Source organism: Schistocerca gregaria, chromosome 2, assembly GCF_023897955.1.
Source record: "Schistocerca gregaria isolate iqSchGreg1 chromosome 2, iqSchGreg1.2, whole genome shotgun sequence".
Classification (NCBI taxonomy): domain Eukaryota; kingdom Metazoa; phylum Arthropoda; class Insecta; order Orthoptera; family Acrididae; genus Schistocerca; species Schistocerca gregaria.
Window position 1 is genome coordinate 346,915,186 of NC_064921.1, and position 24,492 is coordinate 346,939,677.

A 24,492-nucleotide genomic window follows, 5' to 3' on the forward strand; every position below is an offset into this window, starting at 1 on the left:
GATGGAGAAGGGTAAATATGTTTATTTGAGGTAGAGGACCCTGGTTCAGCAATGACTAAGTCGAAAGTTATAAGCGAGAATCGTTCTGAGACCTCCGACAGTGAAATACATGTACTGGCACTGTTGTTGCTAAGACTGCAGAATAGACAATTTTCAGAATTGGTAATATCGGCCAAAGCAAGAAAAAAATTTAGAGTAAATGTTGATGTTGTGGTCTTCAGTACAGAGACTGGTTTGATGCAGCACTCTATCTACTCTATCCTGTGCAAGCTTCTTCATCTCAAAGTAACTACTGCAACCTACATCCTTCTGAACCTGCTTAGTGTATTAATCTCTTGGTCTCCATCAATCATTCTTACCCTCCACGCTGCCCTACAACACTAAATTGGTGATCCCTTGATGGCTCAGATTATGCCCTGCCAACTGATCCCTTTTCTAGTCAAGTTCCGCCAGAAATTCCTCTTCTCCCAAATTCTATTCATTATCTCCTCATTAGTTACTTATCTTCCCATCTAATCTTCAGCATTCTTCTGTAGCACCACATTTCGAAAGCTTCTATTCTCTTCTTGTCTAAACTACTTATCGTCTGTGTTTTACTTCCATACATGGCTACATTCTACAGAAATACTTTCATAAAAGGCTTCTTGGCGCTTGAATCTGTACTCGATGTTAATAAATTTTGCTTCTTCAGAATTGCTTTCCTTGCCATTGCCATTCTACATTTTATACCCTCACTACTTCGACCATCATCATTAATTTTGCTCCCCAAATAGAAAAAAAAACATCTACTACTTTAAGTGTCTCATTTCCTAGTCTAATTCCCTCAGCATCACCTCATTTAATTCGACTACATCCCATTATCCTCGTTTTGCTTTTGTTATATTCTCATTTCAAGTTTGTGCCCGTTCCGTTCAACTGTGCTTCCAGGTTCTTTGCTGTCTCTGGCACAATTACAATGTCATCGGAAAACCTCAAACATTTTATTTCTTCTCCATGGATTTTAATTCCTACTCCAAATTTTTCTTTTGTTTCCTTTACTCCTGCTAAATATACAGACTCACAACATCGGCGACAGGCTACAACCCTGTCTCACTCCCTTCCCAACCACTGCTTCCTTTTCATGCACCTCGACTCCTATAACTGCCATCTGGTCTGTACAGATTGTAAATAGCCTTTCGCTCCCTGTATTTTACCCCTGCCACCTTCAGAATTTGAAAGAGAGTATTCCAGTAAACATTGTCAAAAGCTTTCTCTGAGTCTACTAATGCTAGAAACGTAGGTTTGCCTTTCCTTAATCTATCTTCTAAGATAAGTCGTAGGGTCAGTACTGTTTCACGTGTTCCAGCATTTCCACAGCATCCAAACAGATCTTCACCGAGGTCGGCTTGTACCAGTTTTTCCATTCGTCTGTAAAGAATTCGCGTTAGTATTTTGCAGCCGTGACCTATTAAACTGATAGTTCGGTAATTTTCACACCCGTGAACACTTGCTTTCTTTGGAATTGAAATTATTATATTCTTCTTGAAGTCTGAGGATATTTCGCCTGTCGCATACATCTTTCTCACCAGATGGTAGAGTTTTGTCAGGACTGGCTCTCCCAAGGCCGTCAGTAGTTCTAATGGAATGTTGTCTACTCCCGGGGCCTTGTTTCGACGGAGGTCTTTCAGTGCTCTGTCAAATTCTTCTTGCAGCATCATATCTCACATTTCATCTTCATCCTTGCCCTCTTCCATTTCCATAATATTGCCCTCAAGTGCTCGCCCTTGTATAGACCCTCTATATACTCCTTCCACCTTTCTGCTTTCCCTTCTTTGCTTAGAACTGGTTTTCCGTCTGAGCTCTTGATATTCATATAGGTGGTTCTCTTTTCTCCAAAGGTCGCTTTAATTTTCTTATAGGCAGTCCCTATCTCTTCCTTAGTGATATATGCTTCTACATCCTTACATTTGTCCTCTAGCCATTCCCGCTTAGCCATTTTGCACGTGCTGTCGATCTCATTTTTGAGACGTTTGTATTCCTTTTCGCCTGCTTCCTTTTCCGCATTTTTTTATTTTCTACTTTCATCAATTAAATTCAATATTTCTTGTGTTACGCAAGGATTTCTACTAGCCATCGTCTTTTTACTTACTTGATCCTCTGCTGCTTTTACTATTTCATCTCTCAAAGCTACCTATTCTTCTCCTACTGCATTTATTTCTCCCGTTCTTGTCAGTCGTTCCCCAATGCTCTGTTTGAAACTCTCTACAACCTCTGGCTCTTTCAGTTTATCCAGGTCCCATCTCCTTAAATTCCCGCATTTTTGCAGTTTCTTCAGATTGAATCTACAGTTCACAATCAATAGATTGTGGTCAGAGTCCACATCTTCCGCTGGAAGTGTCTTGGAGTTTAAAACGTGGTTCTCAAATCTCTTTCTGACCATTACATAATCTATCTGACACCTTCGTGTGTCTCCAGGCCTCTTCCACGTATACAGCCTTCTTTCATGATTCTTAAACCAAGTGTTAGCTATGATTAAGTATGCTCAGTGCAGAATTCTACCAGGCGGCTTCCTCTTTCATTCCTTACCCCCAGTCCATATTCACCTCTTTTTCCTTCTCTTTCTCTTCCTGCTATCGAATTCCAATCCCCAGTGACTATTAAATTTTCGTCTTCCTTCACTATCTGAATAATTTCTTTTATCGCATTATACATTTCTTCAATTTCTTCGTCATCTGCAGAGCTAGTTGGCATATAAACTTGTACTACTGTGGTAGGCGTGGCCTTCGTGTCTATCTTGGCCACAATAATGCGTTCACTATGCTGTTCGCAGTAGCTTACCCCCTATTTTAAATTCATTATTAAATCTACTCCAGCATTACCGTATTTCATTTGGTATTTATAACCCTGTATTCATCTGACCAGAAGTTTTGTTCCTCCTGCCACCGAACTTCACTAATTCCCACTATATCTAACTTTATACTATCCATTTCCCTTTTTAAATTTTCTTACCTACCTACCCGATTAACGGATCTGACTTTCCACCCTCCGATCCGTAGAACACCAGTTTAGTTTCTCCTGATAACGAAATATGGGCTCTCAAATGCATATCTTAAGAACTATGGCATTTTAGAGCCAGTGTTTACTAGGCACTTCTTTTAGTCTATACTATCTCTAAATTTGTTTATTCTACAATGTTACCAACAACAGTAGAGGTATATTTATTCCACTGCCAAAGGTATCATATCAATTTTCGTTTATGAATTTCGATTGGAACGTTTCCGGACCAGAGTTTCTTACCTCAAATAGACACATTTACCCTTTTCCACTATCCCCGTAAGTCTGCAACATCATCAAGGAATCATCCTGTACAAAACACACTTTGCATTTCGGGACACAGGCGTATACACTTTTACGCAATCATTAGTAACAAAAAATGAGAATATGGTATCCGTTTATATTGTACCATCTTTAATATACAAGCAAAATAAACGATGGACGAAAGAAGAAAAGAAGAAAATGAAAAGGTAGCAGAGAGAAAGAAAGATGCTAACAAATCAAAACATTTCTTCTTGAGACTACAAATGGAAGTTTATAGGAGCTCGGTAAGTAGTAAAGATAGTGCTACCATTATTTAGAGGAATGAGCCCTATGCTTATTATGTTTACTGCTATAACTGTAAAAAAAAAAAAAAAAAAAAAAAAAAAAAAAAAAAAAAAAAAAAAAAAACAGCGCTATGGCAAGGTGAAAGCTTCTTGAAAAGACAGAGAAATGACGTTTATATTGTCACCACATCTGGATTAAGGTAATTACAGTCTAACCAGCATATGAAGCAATCAAAAATACTTCGATATAAAGTAATTAATGTTAACTACAATTTACTTGTGATTTTATGTTTGTTGAGAAGGAGGTCGAGAGATACCAAATTGACAGTGGTGATACCAAATTGCTTGTTGTGATTACTTTTAGTTCAGAAGTTGTCCATTTTCGCCAAGATAATAGCTCCCATTGTAAGGGAGCCCGTTACGCCTAGTGTGAACGGTCCTTCGCGTACGGGTGCGTAGAGAGGCGCCAGAGCACCGATTCCGACTGTTAGAGCAAAGCAGTGTTAGCCAGCCTAACTAAACATGTGCCCTACTCAAAACTATGAAAATGAGCACAGTTAGGTTGGCTACGAAAAGCACAGCTTTTAGCACAGTCAGGCGTTTTCTCCGAAAAGCGAGGTGTTCAGTAATTCCCACAGCGAGAACTTTGCCTCATTGGGACCCGACCTCTTCCGCTGTCTACGTGGCTGCTACAGTCTCAAGACCGCATGGTCATACCGTTTACGTGCCATGTGGAGACAGTTTCACTAAGTGATAGAGGCACCAGGAGGTCTACCCAATACTACTGGTTAGTCGGAGAATAAAAACGTGTTCTTGTTGCACACCAGTTGCGACAATCTAATCGTCTAAAATTACGATAAGTATTGGTAATTATGATCGCAGCCGGACCACAGTCGCCCACGTACCGTCGCTAAGGTATTACTCCTCGTTCTTCTGCCGTGTACTATCACTAGACAATCATTCTCTTTCTCGCCGTTCTCCCTTACGTGTTTCACTTCTTCCCTTTGTAAGTGTTCTGTAACAGTTCATGCGTGCAGTTTTTACTGACTCTCCCGGGTCTGCAATTACTGTCTTGTATCCAGAACTATCTTTCATATTGTATGCCACCTATTTCAGTATCTTTCTATACTGTGTGAGTTTCATTATTGAAGTAATTGTGGTCTTTTCTTTTCAAATTATTCCTGTTTAAAATAATCTTTAGTCGACTGTTATTTCAGTAGAGTAGTGCAACACTCTTCTGCGCTTACTCTATCATCACGCTGGATCTGCTCTCCAGTGATCGCGAACACAGGTCGAATTACGCTGTAGCAGGAAATGAATTCCATGCCAAAAGCCCGGTCACGACAGAGAGGAAGGTGGTTGGTGGTTATATCCCAGCCACACAGACGGGAAGCGAACCACAATACCCATCGGCCTACATCATAACAAAAATCTATATCTTGTACAGTTCACTATGAACAGTTCATCTACAGAAGGTGAAAATTTATCACGATTTTGCTCATTCGTTGCAAGTAGTAAAGAAATGGGAGTCAGAGCTCAAACGAGCAGTGCTATTTCTTACAGATCAACCTAATCGGTGCATGTTTTTATATATTCAGAGTCACAATTCACATACAAACGAGACAATATTGTCTGTCAGTGCTGAGCTGCGTGTTAAAAATCGAACGCTTGTGTATAAAAGAAAGCATGAAAATAATGTAGGCTTGGAAAAAAGATCCACGTAAGGCTTTGTATAGTTGCAAAATGACGCAATAACTTCAATATTACACGCACAGTAAGAGGTAGCTATTTTGTCCATGATAAAACTGGAAGCTTGCAAGTACAAATTATTGGATACACACTTTGATCAGCAGATTTGGAACTCTTTATTTAAATCTGTTCTCAAGTACTACGAAACATGTGGATGTATAACATTTTGTGCCGAATGAAGAAGTTCTTGAGGCCGTTGATGGTAGTTCTGTAAACCTACCAGGACCGTACTTCACTACTAACGTTGAAAAAGATGCACTGACCCAGCAGGGAATTACATACAAAAGTACATTTACTTTTGATCGCAGAAATAATCTTTCACTACGAGACCGAGTACTTTTTTCCTGTCCGTCGTAACTTCTTCGATATTATCAGGCAAATTATTATACAGCTGAGTGCTTGGCACATATAAGAACCTCGCTTAATCGCCTATGATACTTGGTAGTGATAATAATTTAGGATGTGAGGAGCTGTTCTTGCTGTAAGAACGTGATATTTTAGTACAGAAGTTTAGTAGTCATAGAGTAAAAATAGCGTGTGACAGTCGCACCTTGAAAGACGATACAGCTGTGGATAATTGTCGGTTAGGAGGAGTTACGTAAATATGTGGTTCTCCCCTCTCGGAAATTAAATAAACAGATTTTAAAGTGATGGTCTGGCAGGAAAAAATAGGGCAAAGCCAAGATAATCATCTGGAATTTTTTCAACAAGAATTTCCTTTCCACCAGAACCAGTGTATGTCACTATCAGATGGTCTTTCTCCCAGAATCAGTGTAAGCAGCTGAGACATCACCAAAAGAATCAGTGTCCGTGTCACCAAGAAAATGGAACGACAGCTACTGCGAAAAATACGGACCTAGCATTCAAGATGATATCAGTGTGCGCAGAAATTAACAGGAAATGGGCGATATAGTTCCACTGCATGGAAAAGATGTCTGAAATGTTATGGACATATAATACGAATCGACGACTCACGATTAACCAAGAAAATCTTGCACATAGTAAGCTGGACCCAAAAAACCGTAGTACGATGGCTAGCGGACACTCAGTGGGAGCTAGAACGAATTATTTTTAATCTGCCGATTTTTATACTATTATATTATGTGCAATTTTCTTAATAACAAGTATGTAAATCAATTGTAATTAAGCATGCGAAGCATTTTTAAAAATATTCTCTGGAATGTTAATTGCAGGGGGTATATTTCTGCGTTTTGGATATGTGATGACTGTCACTAACACACAGGGTGATCCCGTGACGATGTTACCAACTTTCAGGGATGATGGAGAGAGGTAAGGGACCCTGGTTCGGAAACGACAGAGTCGAAAGTTTTTAGCAAATATCGTTCTGACGACCCCTGACAGTGGAATACACGTGCCCGGTACTGTTTTTGCTAAAGTTGTCGGATAGGCAACTTTCGTATTTGATAGTATAGACCAAAACAAATAAGTAAGGTCCGGATTCTAAAATGCATACCATAAGATTAATGGGCAACTGTTCAGTAAAAGCCGGCCTCGGTGGCAGAGCGGTTCTAGGCGCTTCAGTCCGCAACCGCGCGACTTCTACTGTCGCAGGTTGGAATCCTGCCTCTGGCATGGATGTGTGTGATGTCCTTAGGTTAGTTAGGTTTGAGTAGTTCTAAGTCTAGGGGACTGATGACGTCAAATGTTAAGTCCCATAGTGCTCAGAGTCATTTCAACCATTTGTTCAGTGAAAGAGATGTGTTTCACAGTAGCGACGATCAAGAAATGCTCGTAGCTCTTAAGTTATGCGTTTTAGAGCCCATGTTTGGTGGATATTTTTTTTCTTGGTTTAGTCCATACTGTCACCTCTGAAAGTTGTTTACCATACAGTGTTAGTACCAACAGTACCAGTGCACGTATTCCACTGTCAAAGGTGCCAGAACGAATGTTTGTAACTTTCGACTCGGTTGTTTTTGGACCAGGATCCCTTTCCTCTGATTGATAAAGTTACCCTTCACCACCATCCCTTGAAGTTTGTAACTTCATCACGGAGGTGTATAATAAGTAGAAGAGAAGACCCACTATCGATGCCAGAGGTATGCCTGCTGTGATTATTTCTTATTCTGAATATGCGGCACCGTTGTGTACACTACATTCGTTTTGTATGAATGCAGAGTCTCGTGGGGATAACACTGAATAAAATGCTCTCGGGTTTGTAACCGCGTCAATTGCTTAAAACTACACCAGCTTTCGGCCAAGCACTCCGGTCACCACATAAAATTTGAGGATACCTCTGACATTGCTCGCACTAACGGCTTCTGGGACAGTTTAATAAAGGAAGCAATTGAAATAAAAACTACCGCAAACACCCTGAATAGCGACGGTGGCTTGCAGCTCAGCGCTGCGTGGGATCCAGCGATCGCGCGGTTGAAGAGGGCACATCGAACGCCGACTCAAAACATGCCCATATAAGGCAATGTCACGGGCACCAGTGACGTCACAGCCGGCAGCTACCGTATATAAGGGCGCACCAACAACCCACTGGCAGTCATAACACTTGACAATGGCCAAGGAGTGCTTGGCCGAAAGCTCGTGTAGTTTTAACCAATTGACGCGGTTGGAAACCCGAGAACATTTTTTTCACTACATTCGTTTATTAGTGCTACACTCTACATCTTTTTAGTTAGGCAGGACAAAAACCCGTTAACGGAAAAATCTCTGACACCTTCTCCAGAATGAGTTCCGGTATGCTAGGAAAAAGACTAAAGCTCAATAATAATGACAAGAATAATAATAACAATAGTACTAGTAATGAGCGGTGGCGTAACAGGCAGGCCTCGTGCAGGCAGCGGGGTAGGGGAGCGAGAACGTCGGGCGCTCACCTGCCGTGGTTGAGCTTCTTGAAGAGGTCGTGCACGGCGCCGAAGTCCGGCCGCATATCGGGCTGCTCGGCCCAGCACTGGCGCATGATGTTGATGGCTTCCGGCGGCGCGGCGCCTTTCGACACCGACGGCCGGATCAGCGGCGGCGGGCGCTTCACCTTCTCCAGGATCTCTGCGCACGCAGGGAGGGCATCGGCTTACTCGCGGCCGTTACTAGTCTGCTTCCAGTAGTAGCTGCTCTTATCACGCAGGTCGTTCAAAACTATTACCTCCTGTTTATTTTCATTGAAATCGCAACAGCTGCAGAAAGTACATCAGCACAAAAAGAGCAAGATTTCAGCTGCATAAGGTCCTCAAGCCTGAAGCAGCAAATTCGCTACGTTCGCCGATTACTTGTGCAGTAAACTGTGCAGTAAACTTGTGCAGTAAACTGTATGGTCATATCTGTAGTGTATACTTTACACCATGTCTTTTCTACACACTACTTGCGTGGGCAGCGTCTGGTAGAACGAATCTGTTTATTAAGTTATCAGCGTGGCTTCGACAAATACATGTAATTTCCATACATTTTCAGTAATATGGCTGAGTACTTGGTATTAGCCGGCCGTTGTGGCCGAGCGGTTCTAGGCGCTTCAATCTGGAACCGCGCGACTTCTACTGTCGCAGGTTTGAATCCTGCCCCGGGCATAGATGTGAGTGATGTCCTTAGGTTAGTTAGGTTTAAGTAGTTCTAAGTTCTAGGGGACTGATGACCTCATATGTTAAGTCCCTTAGTGGTCAGAGCCATTTTAACCAACCCATAGTGCTCAGAGCCATTTTTTTTAGTACTCGGTATTGCCCAGATATGCACTTATTGCAATCTTCTATTAGTCCATTTCCTCCCTGTACATCTACATCTACACCGACTCTCTGCAAATCACATTTAAGTTCCTGGCAGAGGGTTCATCGAACCACCTTCACAATTCTCTATTATTCCAATCTCATATAGCGCGCAGAACGAATGAACAGCTATATCTTTCCGTACGAGCTCTGATTTCCCTTATTTTATGGTGGTGACCGTTGCTCTCTATGTACGTCAGTCTCAACAAAATATTTTCCCATTCGGAGGAGAAAGTTGGCGATTGGAATCTCCTGATAAGATTCCGTCGCACCGAAAAACGCCTTTCTTTTAATGATGTCCATCCCAAATCCTATATCATTTCAGTGACACTCTCTCCCATATTTCGCCTTAATACAAAAGGAGCTACCTTTCTTTGAACTTTTTCCGTGTACTCCGTCAGTCCTATCTGTTAAGGATCCCACACCGCGCAGCAGTATTCTAAAAGAGGACGGACAAGCGTAGTTTAGGCAGTCTCCTTAGTAGGTCTGTTACATTTTCTAAGTGTCCTGCCAATCAAATCCAGACTTTGGTTAGCCTTCCCCACAACATTTTCTATATATTCTTTCCAACTGAAATTGTTCGTAATTGTAATACCTAGGTAGTTTGTTGAATTTACGGCTTTTAGATTAGACTGATTTATCGTGTAAGCGAAGTTTAACGAGTTCCCTTTAGCACTCACGTGAACGACCTCACACTTTTCATTATTTAAGGTCAACTGCCACTTTTCGCACCACTCCGATATCTTTTCTAAATCGTTTTGCAGTTTCTTTTGGTCTTCTGGGGAACGCCTGAAATCACTTTTGTTTTACTCGATGACTTTCCGTCAATTACAATGAACTGTGACCTTTCTGACAGGAAATCACAGATCCAGTCACCTAACTGAGACGATATTCCATAAGCGCGCAATTTTACTACGAGCCGCTTGTGTGGTACAATGATAAATGCCTTCCGGAAATCCAGAAATACGGAATCGATCTGAAATTCCTTGTCAATAGCACTCAACACTTCATGTGAATAGAGAGCTAATTGTGTTTCACAGGAACGCTGTTTTCTAAACCCATGTTGACTGTGTGTCAATAGACCGTTTCCTTCGAGGTAATTGATTACGTTCGAACGCAATATATGTTCTAAAATGCTGCTGCATATCGACGTTAACTATATCGGTCTGTTATTTAGTGGATTATTCCTACCACCTTTCTTGAATATTGGTGTGACCTATGCAACTTTACAGTATTTGGGTACGGATCTTCCGTCTAGCGAACGGTTGTGTGTGATTGTCAAGTATGGAGCTAATGCATCAGCATATTCCGAAAGGAACCTAATAGGTATACAGTCTGGACCAGAAGACCTGCTTTTATTAAGAGATTTAAGTTGCTTCACTACTCCGAGGATATTTACTTCTACGTTACTCATATTGGCAGCTTTTCTCGATTCGAATTCTGGCATATTTACTTCGTCTTGTTTTGTGAAGGTATTTCGGAAGGCTGTGTTTAGTAACTCTGCTTTCGCAGCACTGTCTGCGATAGTATCTCCATTGCTATCGCGCACAGAGGGCATTGATTGTATCTTGCCGCTAACATGCTTCACATACGACCAGAATCGCTTTGGATTTTCTGCCAGGTTTCGAGACAGTTTCGTTGTGGAAACTGTTATAACCGTCTCGCATTGAAGTCCGCGCTAAATTTCGAGCTTCTGTAAAAGATCACCAATCTTAGGGTTTTGCATGTGTTTAAATTTGGCATGTTTGTTTCGCTGTTTCTGCAACAGCGTTCTAACCCGTTTTGTGTACCAAGGAGGATCAGCTCCGTCGTTTGTTAATTTATTTTGTAGAAATCTCTCAATTGCTGCCGATACTATTTCTTTGAATTTAAGCCACATCTGGTCTACACTTATATTATTAATTTGGAATGAGTGGAGATTGTCTCTCAGGAATGCATCAAGTGAATTTTTATATGCTTTTTTGAATAGGTATATTTTTCGCTTATTTTTCGAGGATTTGGCGATTACAGTATTCAATCTGAATCGGTTTTGATGCTCGTTATTAACTCAGGAACATTTGTTGCTCTCTGTCCATTTCCTCCTGTTACTCTCTCTGCCCATTACCTCCTCCTCTCTCTGTGTCCATCTACATGTCGATCTACATACATACTGCGCAAGCCACTGTACGGTGCGTGGCGTAGGGTACCCTTTAGCACAACTAGTCATTTCCTTTCCTGTTCCACTCGCAGATAGAGCGAGGGAAAAACGACTGTCTTTATGCCTCCGTACGAGCCATAATATCTCGTATCTCATCTTCGTGGTCATTACGCGCAATGTATTTTGATGGCAGTAGGATTGTTCTGCAGTCAGCTTCAAATGCCGGTTCTCTAAACTTTCTCAGTAGTGTTCCTCGAAATGGATGTCCTCCAAGGATTCCCACTTGAGCTCCCCAAACACATTCGTAACACTTGCATGCTCTTCGAACCTACCGGTAACAAATCTAACAGCTCGCCTCTGAACTGCTTCGATGTCTTCTTTCAATTCGACCTGGTGCGGATCCCAAATACACGAGCAGTACTCTAGAATAGGTCGCACCAGCGTCCTATATGCGGTCTTCTTTACAGATGAACCACACTTTCCTAACATTCTCTCACTGAACCTGATGTGTGGACATCGACCTGGTGGTTATCGATCCCGTCTGGCGTAAAGTTTGCTTATACAGCGCGAGCCTGAAGCGAGGAACGTGAAGAGAGAATGAACACGGAGCCGCTAGGAGGGGTGAGTCGCAAATGCACTGTGTTTGGAAGCACGCTGGGGGCAGTATAAGCTGGCAACGCGTAGAACTGACGTTCACTGGTTGACGTGTCTCTGACTGCACAGCCTTGTTTCTGCTCACGACGGCATTGGAAGCATTGATAGCTTCCTTTTGTTTCGGGTGAGCAAAATTTCAGCCCATGAACTGTGGTAACAACGTGATTTAACGTATTGCTGCCTCTTGTTGCCTCATTCGAAATCCTCCTCAGCTTCTTCAATCTATGCTATGGATATTGCTAACTGCCAGTCCTGAACGATTTCCTTAAGTAGAGAAATGCCCGTGTTTTGATTGTTTATCAAGTGTGGTCAATTCTTTTCTTTTCTTTACTGGCCCAATTGGTTTGCTTGAAGTTTTCCAGGCCATAGTTTAAATTGTCATTATGTCCTGGCCTGTGTTCCCTGAAGCACGTATGAACATGTGTTTGAGGCTTGTTGAACTAAAACCATCTGTCTGTGTGTTTTAGAAGCTCGTCTTGTTGCTTTGTGTTCTCTGCCGTGCGTACAACCACCTGCCTGAGGAGACGGGCGAGCTGGGCCTGTTGATTGATTGTTGGAGAGTAAAAGGGCTCCTACCAAGAGCGGCAGCTCGTGTGTAATGAAAGGAAAGCTGTGGAATCCTGCTTTAGGTATACGCTTCCAATTGTAACCATTATCTGTTGATGAATTTGTAGTTGCGTGAGTGGCGGCTCAAATTTAAAAGCACCAGTTTGTTTAATGTTGTTTAGTGATCCTATGTTGAATTATTGCAGAAGTTAACTCTAAAGTCATTTACTTGTCAGTTTGAATTTGTTTTATTGATTTCTATATTTAATTAGAGTAATGTTTTTATGAGAAACTTTGTCATAAAATTTTATGCTCTGTGTTTTTTTTAATCGTGAGCTCATAGGTAGATGCCGGCTTGCAGTAACACCAAAGGTTATATTCTTGCCTAGTTATTTTTCTAATTTAAGTACCGGGCTTATTGAATTCTGATTGCTTTGGTAGTGGTTGTTTAAATATTACAGCTTGGTAAAATATATTTTCATCTTTTATTATTTTAATAGCTTGCCTAAATGTCTGAAGTATGTCCTCCATCTGCGTAGAGACGGTGCCCATGTTTCAATCCACTTAAAAAATCTTTCGTCATTTGCATGCTCATATTAGTTCCATGAAGCGTGTATCCGTGTGAATGTCTAAATCTTTTGTTTTATTCCTGTGATTTATGAACTGTAATAGTAGGGAGCTTACAAATGTTTATTCGAGGTACTTTTATATAATGGTATGTTTATGGGATAGCTACTCAGAAATAGATAAATAAATAGATAAAATATGTATGTATAGGTTATAATCTGTACTTATATGTTGGCATTACTTCTCCACATAGTTGTCACCCAAATTAAAACATTTGTCGTACTGAGACACATCAGCTTCTTTATCACTTCATCAAAAATGATGCCCCTGATGGTTGAGCCAGCTGAGCGCATCGTTAGGTCATGATGTGCCGACTACCCTCCCAGGGCTTCACACAGAGAAGAAGTGAAAGTCGCTTGCTGCCAAGACCAGACTATGAAGCGGATACTGAGTAATATCGCACCCACAAGGTCTGAGTTTTTGATTCATTCGATTCGCAGTATTTGGTCACCCATTGTCGTGAAGGATAATGATTCATTTGGTAACAATACCACACCATTTTGTTTGGGATTGATTCTGGAGATTGGTGAGAGCCTCATAATAAACCTGTGATGTCACGGCATTGTCTCGGGTTACTCCTATGAAACCTCTTGTCGAAATTCCTTTGCAATCTCAAAAAGAATAATTATCATTTTGCAATTCCACAGCGTCTGCTTGAATTTTTTGGACTTATTGTTGGAGTAACACATACCGCATCCACGAGAGTGTTCAGAAACTCCTCCCCTTCTTTATGGCAGCATTGAAGGGATGTCAACGTCGGATCCATACTCTCCACTTTGTGTACATCGGTTAGACATTTTGGTACCCACTGTGTGCCATAACGCCCAGGTTCCCGGGTTCGATTCCCGGCGGGGTCAGGGATTTTCTCTGCCTCGTGATGGCTGGGTGTTGTGTGCTGTCCTTAGGTTAGTTAGGTTTAAGTAGTTCTAAGTTGTAGGGGATTGATGACCATAGATGTTGAGTCCCATAGTGCTCAGAGCCATTTGAACCATTGTAAACAAAAATCAATTTTTTGTTTGTTTGCCATACTTATGGTGACGTAATCTATCTGTTACAATGTTAAAGACAGTTGCCCTTGAAATGTGAGGCACGTCTAAAGAAAGTTCAGAAACTGTGAACTGACGACTCCTACGCACAATTTCGTCAACATGTTGCACAAGTTCATCAGTCACATCTGAATGTCTTCCTTTCGTCGTGCACATCTCTGCGACTAACCTAGAATTTTCTGCACCATTCCCTCACAACACCGTCATCCATACACACACAAGTTCGCAATGGATCTCGACAGCAGTGCGTCCTCTTGCTTGAAGGAAGTAAGTCATAGAACGTATTTCGCGACTGGTGGAAGATGCAAGAACAGTGTCCATTACAATCGTTTGCTGCTTAAACACTGGCGAATGTAACAGATAGCTGACTGATGCAACATGATGTTGAAAGCCTCCTTTTTAAAACACACAAGCGACCGTGAAGCTAGGGTACGACAAAATAACGGCGTCGGTAGATGTGCAGTCGGCAGGGAAAACGTGGGAAGAGCGGTAGCAGTACGGTGGAAACTGCGTACAGGTGCTGTGGGGGGAAACCCGAGTGCTGGAGAGGAAGTGCAGTTCTGAACTCAAGTCTATGCAAACGTTTTTTGTAAATATGGCGTGGGGGCCATCCGCGCCAAAACTTGCACGGTGACCATCCAAGAAGATCTACTGTCACCTCTGCGTTAGATAAAATCTAAAAGGAAATCCGCTGAAAAAGCAACAAAACAAGCTATTTATTTTCGCCAGACTTATTACCGGTTTGTAACTTTCAGAGAAGCATCATGAGTGGCGAAATTCGAGAAAAACCTACATTTCTCTAGTTGTCACGTTAAAGTTTGCTTCTTTTGCCAAGACACAGTGCAGTTTGTGTGTGAAATCTTATGGGACTTAACTGCTAAGGTCATCAGTCCCTGAGATTACACACTACCTAACCTATATTATCCTAAGGACAAACACACACACCCGTGCCCGAGGGAGGACTCGAACCTCCGCCGGGACCAGCCGACACAGTGGAGTTTACGCAATGTCACCTCACCACCATGTTATGCTGTCGCAACTACAAGAAAATTCTGGAACAGTGGCTCATAAAGTGAGGAAATGAGGACAAGGAAGATCAATAAGTTATGCAACAGCACGACCCCGATACATGAATAAACATGTGATGACTTCACTTAAGTAGTTTTAAAACCCACACTGCTTCCCGTTTGACCAGTTATCGATGGCCCTTAAAAAATAACATTCTTTCATCGAAAATGTCTGTAGTCAGTGGAATAACACGGCCGATAATGAAGAATCACATAATAACCATATAGCAAAACACTCTCCTCTTTGGGTGCAATCATTTGCCACAATCTCGTTTCGACATCTCAAACCGTTTAAGAGACATGCAGAATGTTACCGAAATCTCATTCTGGCTTTATCGCGATCGCAAATGAGAGCTATATAAGATCAGTTTTCCCGAGATTGGTAACAGATAGAGATCTCTACCCAAGTCTAAAAAAATCGATATGTTACCTAAATTTCATACACAGTAAAATATTATGTAACATGCACCAAACACAAAATGATAGGGACCCCTATTTTTTATTGAAAACGTTTTAGAATTTCGCACAAAGTCTTACTTCAATCTAAATATCACAATACTTATGGTCATTAACGAAATGATGACCACTTTATCATGAAACTGGCGTGTGAAGCTATAAGTAACGCAATAATGACATTTTTTTTACCTAATAGTTTGTGTACAGAAAAGACTACAGTGCGTGCGCCTTGATTCAGTCATCGCAGCAGGCCGAAAGCAGACAAATAATGTCGGCATCCCCCTTCCAAACAAAAGAATGTATTAGCCCACCAAATCGGAATAAAATCGGTCACTACGCACTGGCCACTCTACAAGCATTTGTTTATTTTTAATAGATGTTGGTGTTGTTGTTGTTGTCTGAGGCAGCAGCCCGTAAGAAAAATTTGCAGAAGATTGTACATTGTTGTTGTTGTGGTCTTCAGTCCTGAGACTGGTTTGATGCAGCTTTCCATGCTACTCTATCCTGTGCAAGCTTCTACATCTCCCAGTACCTACTGCAACCTACATCCTTCTGTATCTGTTTAGTGTATCCATCTCTTGGTCTCACTCTACGATTTTTATCCTCCACGCTGCCCTCTAATACTAAATTGGTGATCCCATGATGCCTCAGAACATGTCCAACCAACCGATCCCTTCTTCTAGTCAAGTTGTGCCACAAACGTCTCTTCTCCCGAATCCTATTCAATACCTCCTCATTAGTTATATGATCTACCCATCTAATCTTCAGCATTCTTCTGTAACATCACATTTCGAAAGCTTCTATTCTCTTTTTGTCCAAATTATTTATCGTCTATGTTTCGATTCCACACATGGCTACACTCCATACAAATACTTTCAAAAATGACTTCCTGACACTTAGATCTATACTCGATGTTAACAAATTTCTCTTCTTTAGAAACGTTTTCCTTGCCATTGCCAGTCTACATTTTATATCCTCTCTACTTCGACGATCATCAGTTATTTTGTTCCCCAAATAGCAAAACTCCTTTACTACTTGTAGTGTCTCATTTCCTAATCTACTTCCCTCAGCATCACCCGACTTAATTCGACTACATTCCATTATCCTCGTTTTGCTTTTGTTTATGTTCATTTTATATTTTAATAGATAAACGGAATTAATTTATGAGTAGCCCTCGCATTTACGCACCCTGTAGGTCGCATAACTTTCGAAGCCACTGGCACGCAGTTACATTGCTGCTCTGAAGTGTCACGCCGCTCTTTTCGCCTTCTTCTCCCTGCCACCCACACACGCACACGCACACACACTGGTACGCACCTTCAGGGCTGAGTGCGAGCATGCAGAAGGGCTCTCCGCGGACCACCACCTCCTGCATGACGATGCCGAAGCTGTACACGTCCCCCGGCTGGCTGCCCTGCTTGCGGAGCGCCGGGTTCCGCAGTAGCTCCGGGGCCGTCCACAGCAGGTCTGCAACAACGCACAAACGGCCTGCAGGACAGCTACTACAAATACTAGGGCTTGTTTCGACGGATGGAACGAAAACTGCGCAGGGGCCAGATTTAGGCTTACGTGCTAGGAAGCCTATGACTGCCAACAGACAACTCGCGGCTCGAGTGTTGTGCACGCGCATGGGCGATACGGCAGTAATATCTCCATACTGAAGGTCGCCAAATACTCAAAGCCCTTTTGGTCAAATGTTTGACGACTCCCTTGAAATTACACAACGGGTGCTTGTTTGAATTTTCACCAAGAGTGGAAAATGCACAAATAAGGCATCAAATTAACTAGTGCGAGGTCTAGTTTTCTAAAAGAATTCTTGAAAGTAATCGCAGGAAACAAAAAAGAAACGCAATTAGTGATTTGAGGGAAAAATTAAATATTTCACAAACAGCTGCTGCTACCCATGTAAACGAAATGTCAAAAAATACCAAATCACAGCATAAATTGAAACTTCTCTCTTTTCTCTATATAGTCTTAATAATAATAGAGTGCCGATCAATATTTACATATATTATATTTTATGCACACTGAACAAAACTTGAAAATAAAGAAGAGGGGGGGCAAATATTTTGCGAAATGATTTGCTTAAAAGTAAGAATGTATGTACTGCCGTCCAGCTCATCATCCAGGATCTGAAATCTCTTCCTCCCTCGCCTCCTCTTCCGTTCTGTATGGTCCTCTCACGCATGAAATGTATTCGTAGTTCCAAGTATGAACAACCACCAGCTGTATAAGGGAATGACGACAACGAACATTTGGCCTTTGTTGATACATTGGGGACGTGGGACAGCGGCTGCTCAAATATTTAACAAATAAATTCTGCAAACAGTCATGCAAATTGAGATGTTATTTTATTTTACTTTCGCTACCAGTTTCGTCTGGCTGGTCAAATATTTAACAAATAAATTCTGCAAACAGTCATGCAAATTGAGATGTTATTTTATTTTACTTTCGCTACCAGTTTCGTCAATTCAGTTTGCCATCTTCAGGCCCCATAAGCACCTCTCAGCCGGTCGGGTTGGCCGAGCATTCTAGGCCCTACAGTCTGGAACCGCGCGACCGCTACTGTCGCAAGTTCGAATCCTCCTTCGGGCATAGATGTGTGTGATGTCCTTAGGTTAGTTAGGTTTAAGAAGTTCTAAGTTCTTAACCTCAGCAGTTAAGTCCCATAGTGCTCAGAGCCATTTGAACCATTTTGCACCTCTCAAAAATTATCGATACTGGCATATATGGCCCCTGTATGCCAATATCGATAATTTTTGAAAGGTGCTAATGGGGCCTGAAGGTGCCATATTGAATTTGCCAAATTTGGTTTTGTTTGTTCTGTTTTAGGGCGTAAAAACGACTAGGGTCCACGCATCCATATTAGAACCGCAGAAAACGAATACGAAAAAGGAGTTAAAAAATCGACTGAAGGAAACTGGGAGCGAAAATAAAATGAGCTAACTTCTCGATTTGCACAGCTGTTTGGCGTATTACCTTTGTTAAATAAACGAAAATCTATGTCAAGCTGGGACTCGAACCCAGATTGGACGTTTTACGCGAATGGTCGCCTTAATCCTGTGGCTATCTGTGCGCGATTCACAGCCAAACACCAGCTTCCCTATGTTGACGCTCCTGCCTCACAAACTGTACTCGTACACACATTACCTAATTTCGGTACAGGGGAGAACATTTTAATTGAAAGTCGCTGCCCGGTGTCAACGGATAAATACGATATTGCAGTGCCTATGTTGTTAATAACAAAGATGAGATGTTCTTCGGACATGAATGCATGTCTGTGAGTGGTTATTGACGGCTGATGTCGATCATAGCAGCAAAGCTGCAGTATTTTCGTAATTGGTATCTGCGAAGAAGTGGCTCCAAATGTTATTGCTAGTCATTTCTTAACCATTGGGCTACGTAAGCTTGACTTAGTTTCATGGTCAAAGACGTTTCCACCTACGATTTCTGTGCACTATGTAACACGCTCTTTGCGATGCTGTATTAAGATGATGCTGTCTCTCAGCATTCCAAAGAGCTGATGATATATTTATTCTTTTCCAGGAAGCTGATAATTACGGTTTCAATTGATAATAGGTATTACAGAAGCACAAACTATATGGAATATCACGGAAGTAATTGGTCTTATCAAGCAATTTGAATACACTCAGTTTTATCAACACAGCACATGCCAACATACGTCAGAGACTGATACTTTACGACGATCACAAGATGACGCGGATAATTATACCGAACATATGATAGCTACCAATTCCGACCCACGCCGGCTCACGCACACAGGCTGAACTTCACAGACTGCCGTGCCAAGCACTTCCACCAAGCAGCAACAATTACTGCTGCAGAATACATTGTCAGAGGTCGAATGATGGAATCAGCTAAACCAGCGAGCAGTAGCTTCAGTAACATAGTATGCAATGTGATAACCATCTTTTGTAGCGCGGGCAGCTGCGACACAAGCAGGGAGAGAGTGAATGAGGTTCTGGAAGGTGTTTGGGGCCATGGTGACAACAGTGCCGTGGTCAGCTGCGCCAGGTTTCTTTGTTGAAGATCCATGGCCGGATCGAGATGGTTCCGCAGACTCTGGATTGGGTTTAAATCCTTTGAGTGTGGTACCGACGGGAGTACAGTAAACTCAACCTCGTGCTCTTCGAACGACACACGTACACTGCGAGCTGTATGAAACATAGCATTGCCTTGCCTTTAGATGCCATTGTGCTGAGCAAAAACAAACTACGTATAGGGGTGGACACAGTCGGCAAGCGTAGATGAACACCAGTGTCGGTCCATTATGCCTTCCTGAATAACTAGATTACTCAGTGATATTCTCCTGAACGTAACGCTCCCTCCTCCGACTTTTCACACCGTAAATGTCAATGGCCATCTGTCCGATGGATAAAACGTGTTTCATCGTGCATGAACCACGTGCCTGCTGTGGAGGCCCATACCTAGCAACGTTCTCCCAATGGTCGCTGAGGACACGCTGTTCGTAGCCCCTAGGTTCATCTGGGCGGTCAGTAGCTCAGTAGTTACACATCTCTGCAACCGTCGTTCACTCATGTCATCAAAGGCCCCTGGTGTACCAATGTTACTTCAGCGTCAGTGTTAGGCAGTACCATTTTGCCATGCACAGTATAAATTAACCGCAGAGGCACCCGAACGGTTTAGAAACTTAGCCGTTTCGGAAATCCTTCACCCTTGCCCCAAAAGCCAATGATCATGCCATTTTGTACATCAGATAAATCGCTCCGTTTCCGCATTAGTACTACCTCCAGGTCCTCCTTCCCCCTCCTCCATTATGCATTATATACCTTCCTCTGTCAGTGCTACCACCTGCATCCGTGAGTGGTTACTGCACTTTCATATCAAACACAGGTAGTGGTCACATCAGCGTGACTAGACTGTATAATGTGCGATGAAGCAAAGCCATACGTCTGCCACCAATGTCACAAAATGCATGTTGACGCGGGAGTATATAGGATCCTCACAACCAATAAAAAAATCTAAACTTCTCCCTAACACCCCATGAAGGCCCAACGGTACCTACATCTACATCTACATCCATACTACGCAAGCCACCTGACGGTGTGTGGCGGAGGGTACCCTGAGTACCTCTATCGGTTGTCCCTTCTATTCCAGTCTCGTATTGTACGTGGAAAGAAGGATTGTCGGTATGTTTCTGTGTGGGCTCTAATCTCTCTGATTTTATCCTCATGGTCTCTTCGTGAGATATACGTAGGAGGGAGCAATATACTGCTTGACTCTTCGGTGAAGGTATGTTCTCGAAACTTTAACAAAAGCCCGTACCGAGCTACTGAGCGTCTCTCCTGCAGAGTCTTCCACTGGAGTTTATCTATCATCTCCGTAACGCTTTCGCAATTACTAAATGATCGTGTAACGAAGTGCGCTGCTCTCCGTTGGATCTTCTCTATCTCTTCTATCAACCCTACCTGGTGCGGATCCCACACTGCTGAGCAGTATTCAAGCATTGGGCGAACAAACGTACTGTAACCTACTTCCTTTGTTGTCGGATTGCATTTCCTTAGGATTCTTCCAATGAATCTCAGTCTGGCATCTGCTTTACCGACGATCAACTTTATATGATCATTCCATTTTAAATCACTCCTAATGCGTACTCCCAGATAATTTTTGGAATTAACTGCTTCCAGTTGCTGACCTGCTATTTTGTAGCTAAATGATAAGGGACCTATCTTTCTATGTATTCGCATCACATTACACTTGTCTACATTGAGATTCAATTGCCGACCGGCCGCCGTGTCATCCTCAGCCCATAGGCGTCGCTGGGTGCGGATATGGAGGAACATGTGGTCAGCACACCGTTCTCCCGCTTTACGAGACCGGAGCCGCTACTTCTTAATCAAGTAGCTCCTCAGTTTGCCTCACAAGGGGTGAGCTCACACCACTTGCCAACAGTGCTCGGCACACCGGATGGTCACCCATCCAAGTGCTAGCCCAGCCCGACAGCGCTTAACTTCGGTGATCCGACCGGAACCGGTGTTACCACGGCGGCATGGCCGTTGTCCCTCACAACCACTGCAATGCATTTAGTTCATTTCAAAAATACTTTTAGCGTCATTTGGGCAATCTGCGGCCTCAAAATTGGTACTGTACGGGAGTGGACTGCCTATGTGTTCACATAAGGTAGAAGAATATTACTGAACACCGGATTATAATATTACTGCGTTGTGATGGTTATACCAGGTTCCCAGTCTGTACGTCGCAAAATTGCACGAAATGAGACGTACTCTGTCGGAAATAATTAGCAACGTGAGCTCCATTAGCCGCTCATACGGAAGATAATTTCAGTCGATAGGCTTGTCTAGTGTCCTCGATTCCTGATTGTTAGCGCTTTATCCCGGCCCGTTGCTTTAATTTACCTCGCACCGCGTAACGGCTGTTTGAGGACAACACTCTGTGGCTTGTTTGTGGGGTATCAGACATGTCAGTCACACATGTCGATCACGTGCTAAGCGCCGATGACGGCCGGGTATAATATATTATTTATTATTTGTCCCTATAATTAGGCCTGAATATTCCAGGCACGACAACTAGTTTGATTCCAGCGGCTGAACATTTAATGTCTGAATGAGTCTGGCAAAGAGCTATCAGAGTCCATTAAATTGGCGAACTCGGAGTGATAAAACACGTGATTGGGACGCAGTGTTATACAGAACGTGTTGTGGATTTCACTTCTACATTCGAGAACAAGCTTCACCTGTCGGATGGATGTGGACTCTAAGCAATTGCGTCACTCTTACGCTATCATACCAGACAGCACGAAGCAAAAGTGAGAAAACATTATTCTAGGTTTGAATCCAGTCCCGGATATGTGTATGATTTTTAAATGCATTAGTCCTGCATTAATATTATCTAGGAAACGGAAATGAGTTTTAAAAATTAAATGCAATTTGCGATAAGCGCATCATCTTCCAAAAGCTAATATTGTATTTTAAGAGTATATCCAGATACGTCTTCTTAGAATTTAATCTTTACAATTTTTACCACGTTGTTGAACAATTTAGATGTTGCGAATTATAGTAGCAAATGTTCATCTCTTAACTATGTCTGTCTAACCACACCAACGAATGGAAAGAGTGTAGAAGATGTTAAAAATAAGACTGGAGGAGAGAAAAGCATTATTAGAAATCTAAACTGAATCATCTGGAGTGAGAAGATTACAAACAAAACTAAAAATATAATACACTATCTGATCAAAAGTATGCGGACACCTATATGTACTGTGGAACTGACCACCATATGCCACGAGAGACAAAGCCGGCAGCATAAAATGAGGGGGAAAATATTGTGTTCTCAGTAGAGATGCAGTAATAGTGATGGGTCTGTCAGGTGTACTCACTGACGACTACCAGTGTACACCAGTCACTATATTCACCTGGGTAATAAATCCATGAAAAACATTTTGATCCTTATAAAGCTGTCCAAGTCGGCTGTTCGGTATGAGATCTTACTATGGAGTGGAAACGCAAAGGAACAGCGACAGCTAAACCAACACCAGGCAAACCGCTTATACTGTTGAACAGGGGCCCTCGAGCATTGAAGAGGGTAGTTGTAAAAACTCGCATGGAATAAGATGAAGGAATCACTCGCGATTTCCAAAGTGCTACCAGAGAGCTAGCACAATGGCTGCGCATATGGAGTTAAAAAGAGTGGGGCACAATGGTCGAACTTACTCATAACCATACATCTGTGTAGGCAGTGCTAAGCGTCGCTTGAAGTGGTGTAGAGAGCGACGCCACTGTGCAGTGGATGTCTGGAAGCGAGTGATTTGGAGTAATGAATCACGCTACACCCCTGTGGCAATCCGATGGAATGGCTTGAACTTCACTAGTCTGGAGACCGTGGGTATCGCTAACAGTGAGGTGGTATTTTACGGTATGGGTGTTTTCTCGTCGTTATGTGTTGTACCCCCAATCCACTGTAGCGGCACCACCGTTTAGGATAGGGAAAGTTAGCTTCGTGCGATATTTGGAGCACGAGTTACAGCCAGGTGTGGGCCGGATTGCAGTAAGTTTCGCATACCAGCAGTTGCGAAGGCAAATAGAGGCCACGAGGGTGTAGAACTGCTGGAGAGGGCGCACACAGCAGTTTCCATGGCGCAAGTCATGGGCAAGAGAGGGCCACTGGCCAACCTAAATGTTATGCATACGTGACACGAAGCGGTGCATTAGCGAAACAGAGCCGCACAGCCAAGTATAAATAGTGTCGCATTCTAACGAGATTCATTCAAGTGTGGCAGCTCTCCCGGACAGCGGGGCGTGTCACACCAGCAACAGATGGGGCGACAGCATCCCAGTCCACGGCGGGTCGTTGGTTCGACCCTCTGAGGCCAACGCGGGGTCTGCAGGCAGCCAGGGCGGGGCACTCTTTGGCTCGCTACTGCAGGCAGTCGTCTCGGCTCGCGAAACGCGCTGGAGACTTCCGACGCGAGGGCTGCAGATACGGACGCCAGATAGTGGGCGCTTGTTGGTCGCTGCGATCTCAGCGACGCCAGCGAGGAGAAGGATGTAGCCTCCTGCAGCTCGCACCGAGCAGCACTGAGTAGGCAGGGACGCGGACCGCTGAGTCGACTGTGGCATCTTGACGATGCCACAACTCCACTGGCGTACAAGGCCGGCTTGACACAGCACATGAGTTTTAATATGGCACCTCCTGGCAACCATCAACTCACCACGGCACTCCTCGAACACTCGACAAGTCGTTCGGTTTCCGAAATGCTCGTGCCGAGCGTCCGGAACGTCACAATCTCCCCTCGCTCAAACTCAGATACATCGCGCGCCCTCCTCATTCCTCACACGGACAGCATGCTCACTGACTCTACGTGCACTGTTCGTATTTCTGACTAGCAGACTCTCCTCGCCAGGTGAC

At 43.0% G+C, this 24,492-nt stretch overlaps 1 protein-coding gene and 1 pseudogene across 1 annotated transcript in view; both read right to left on the minus strand.

Moving 5' to 3' along the window:
- Nucleotides 1-24,492, minus strand: part of LOC126335775 (retinal guanylyl cyclase 2) — a gene marked incomplete at its 5' end in the record, with an annotated part of 576,657 nt that overhangs the window by 168,545 nt on the left and 383,620 nt on the right. Inside the window, 2 exons of the mRNA XM_049999236.1 lie at nucleotides 8,174-8,345; nucleotides 16,903-17,052. Coding sequence (XP_049855193.1) covers nucleotides 8,174-8,345; nucleotides 16,903-17,052 — 322 coding nt within the window. The remainder of the gene's footprint in view (nucleotides 1-8,173; nucleotides 8,346-16,902; nucleotides 17,053-24,492) is intronic.
- On the minus strand, nucleotides 21,511-21,628 carry LOC126337233 (5S ribosomal RNA; annotated as a pseudogene).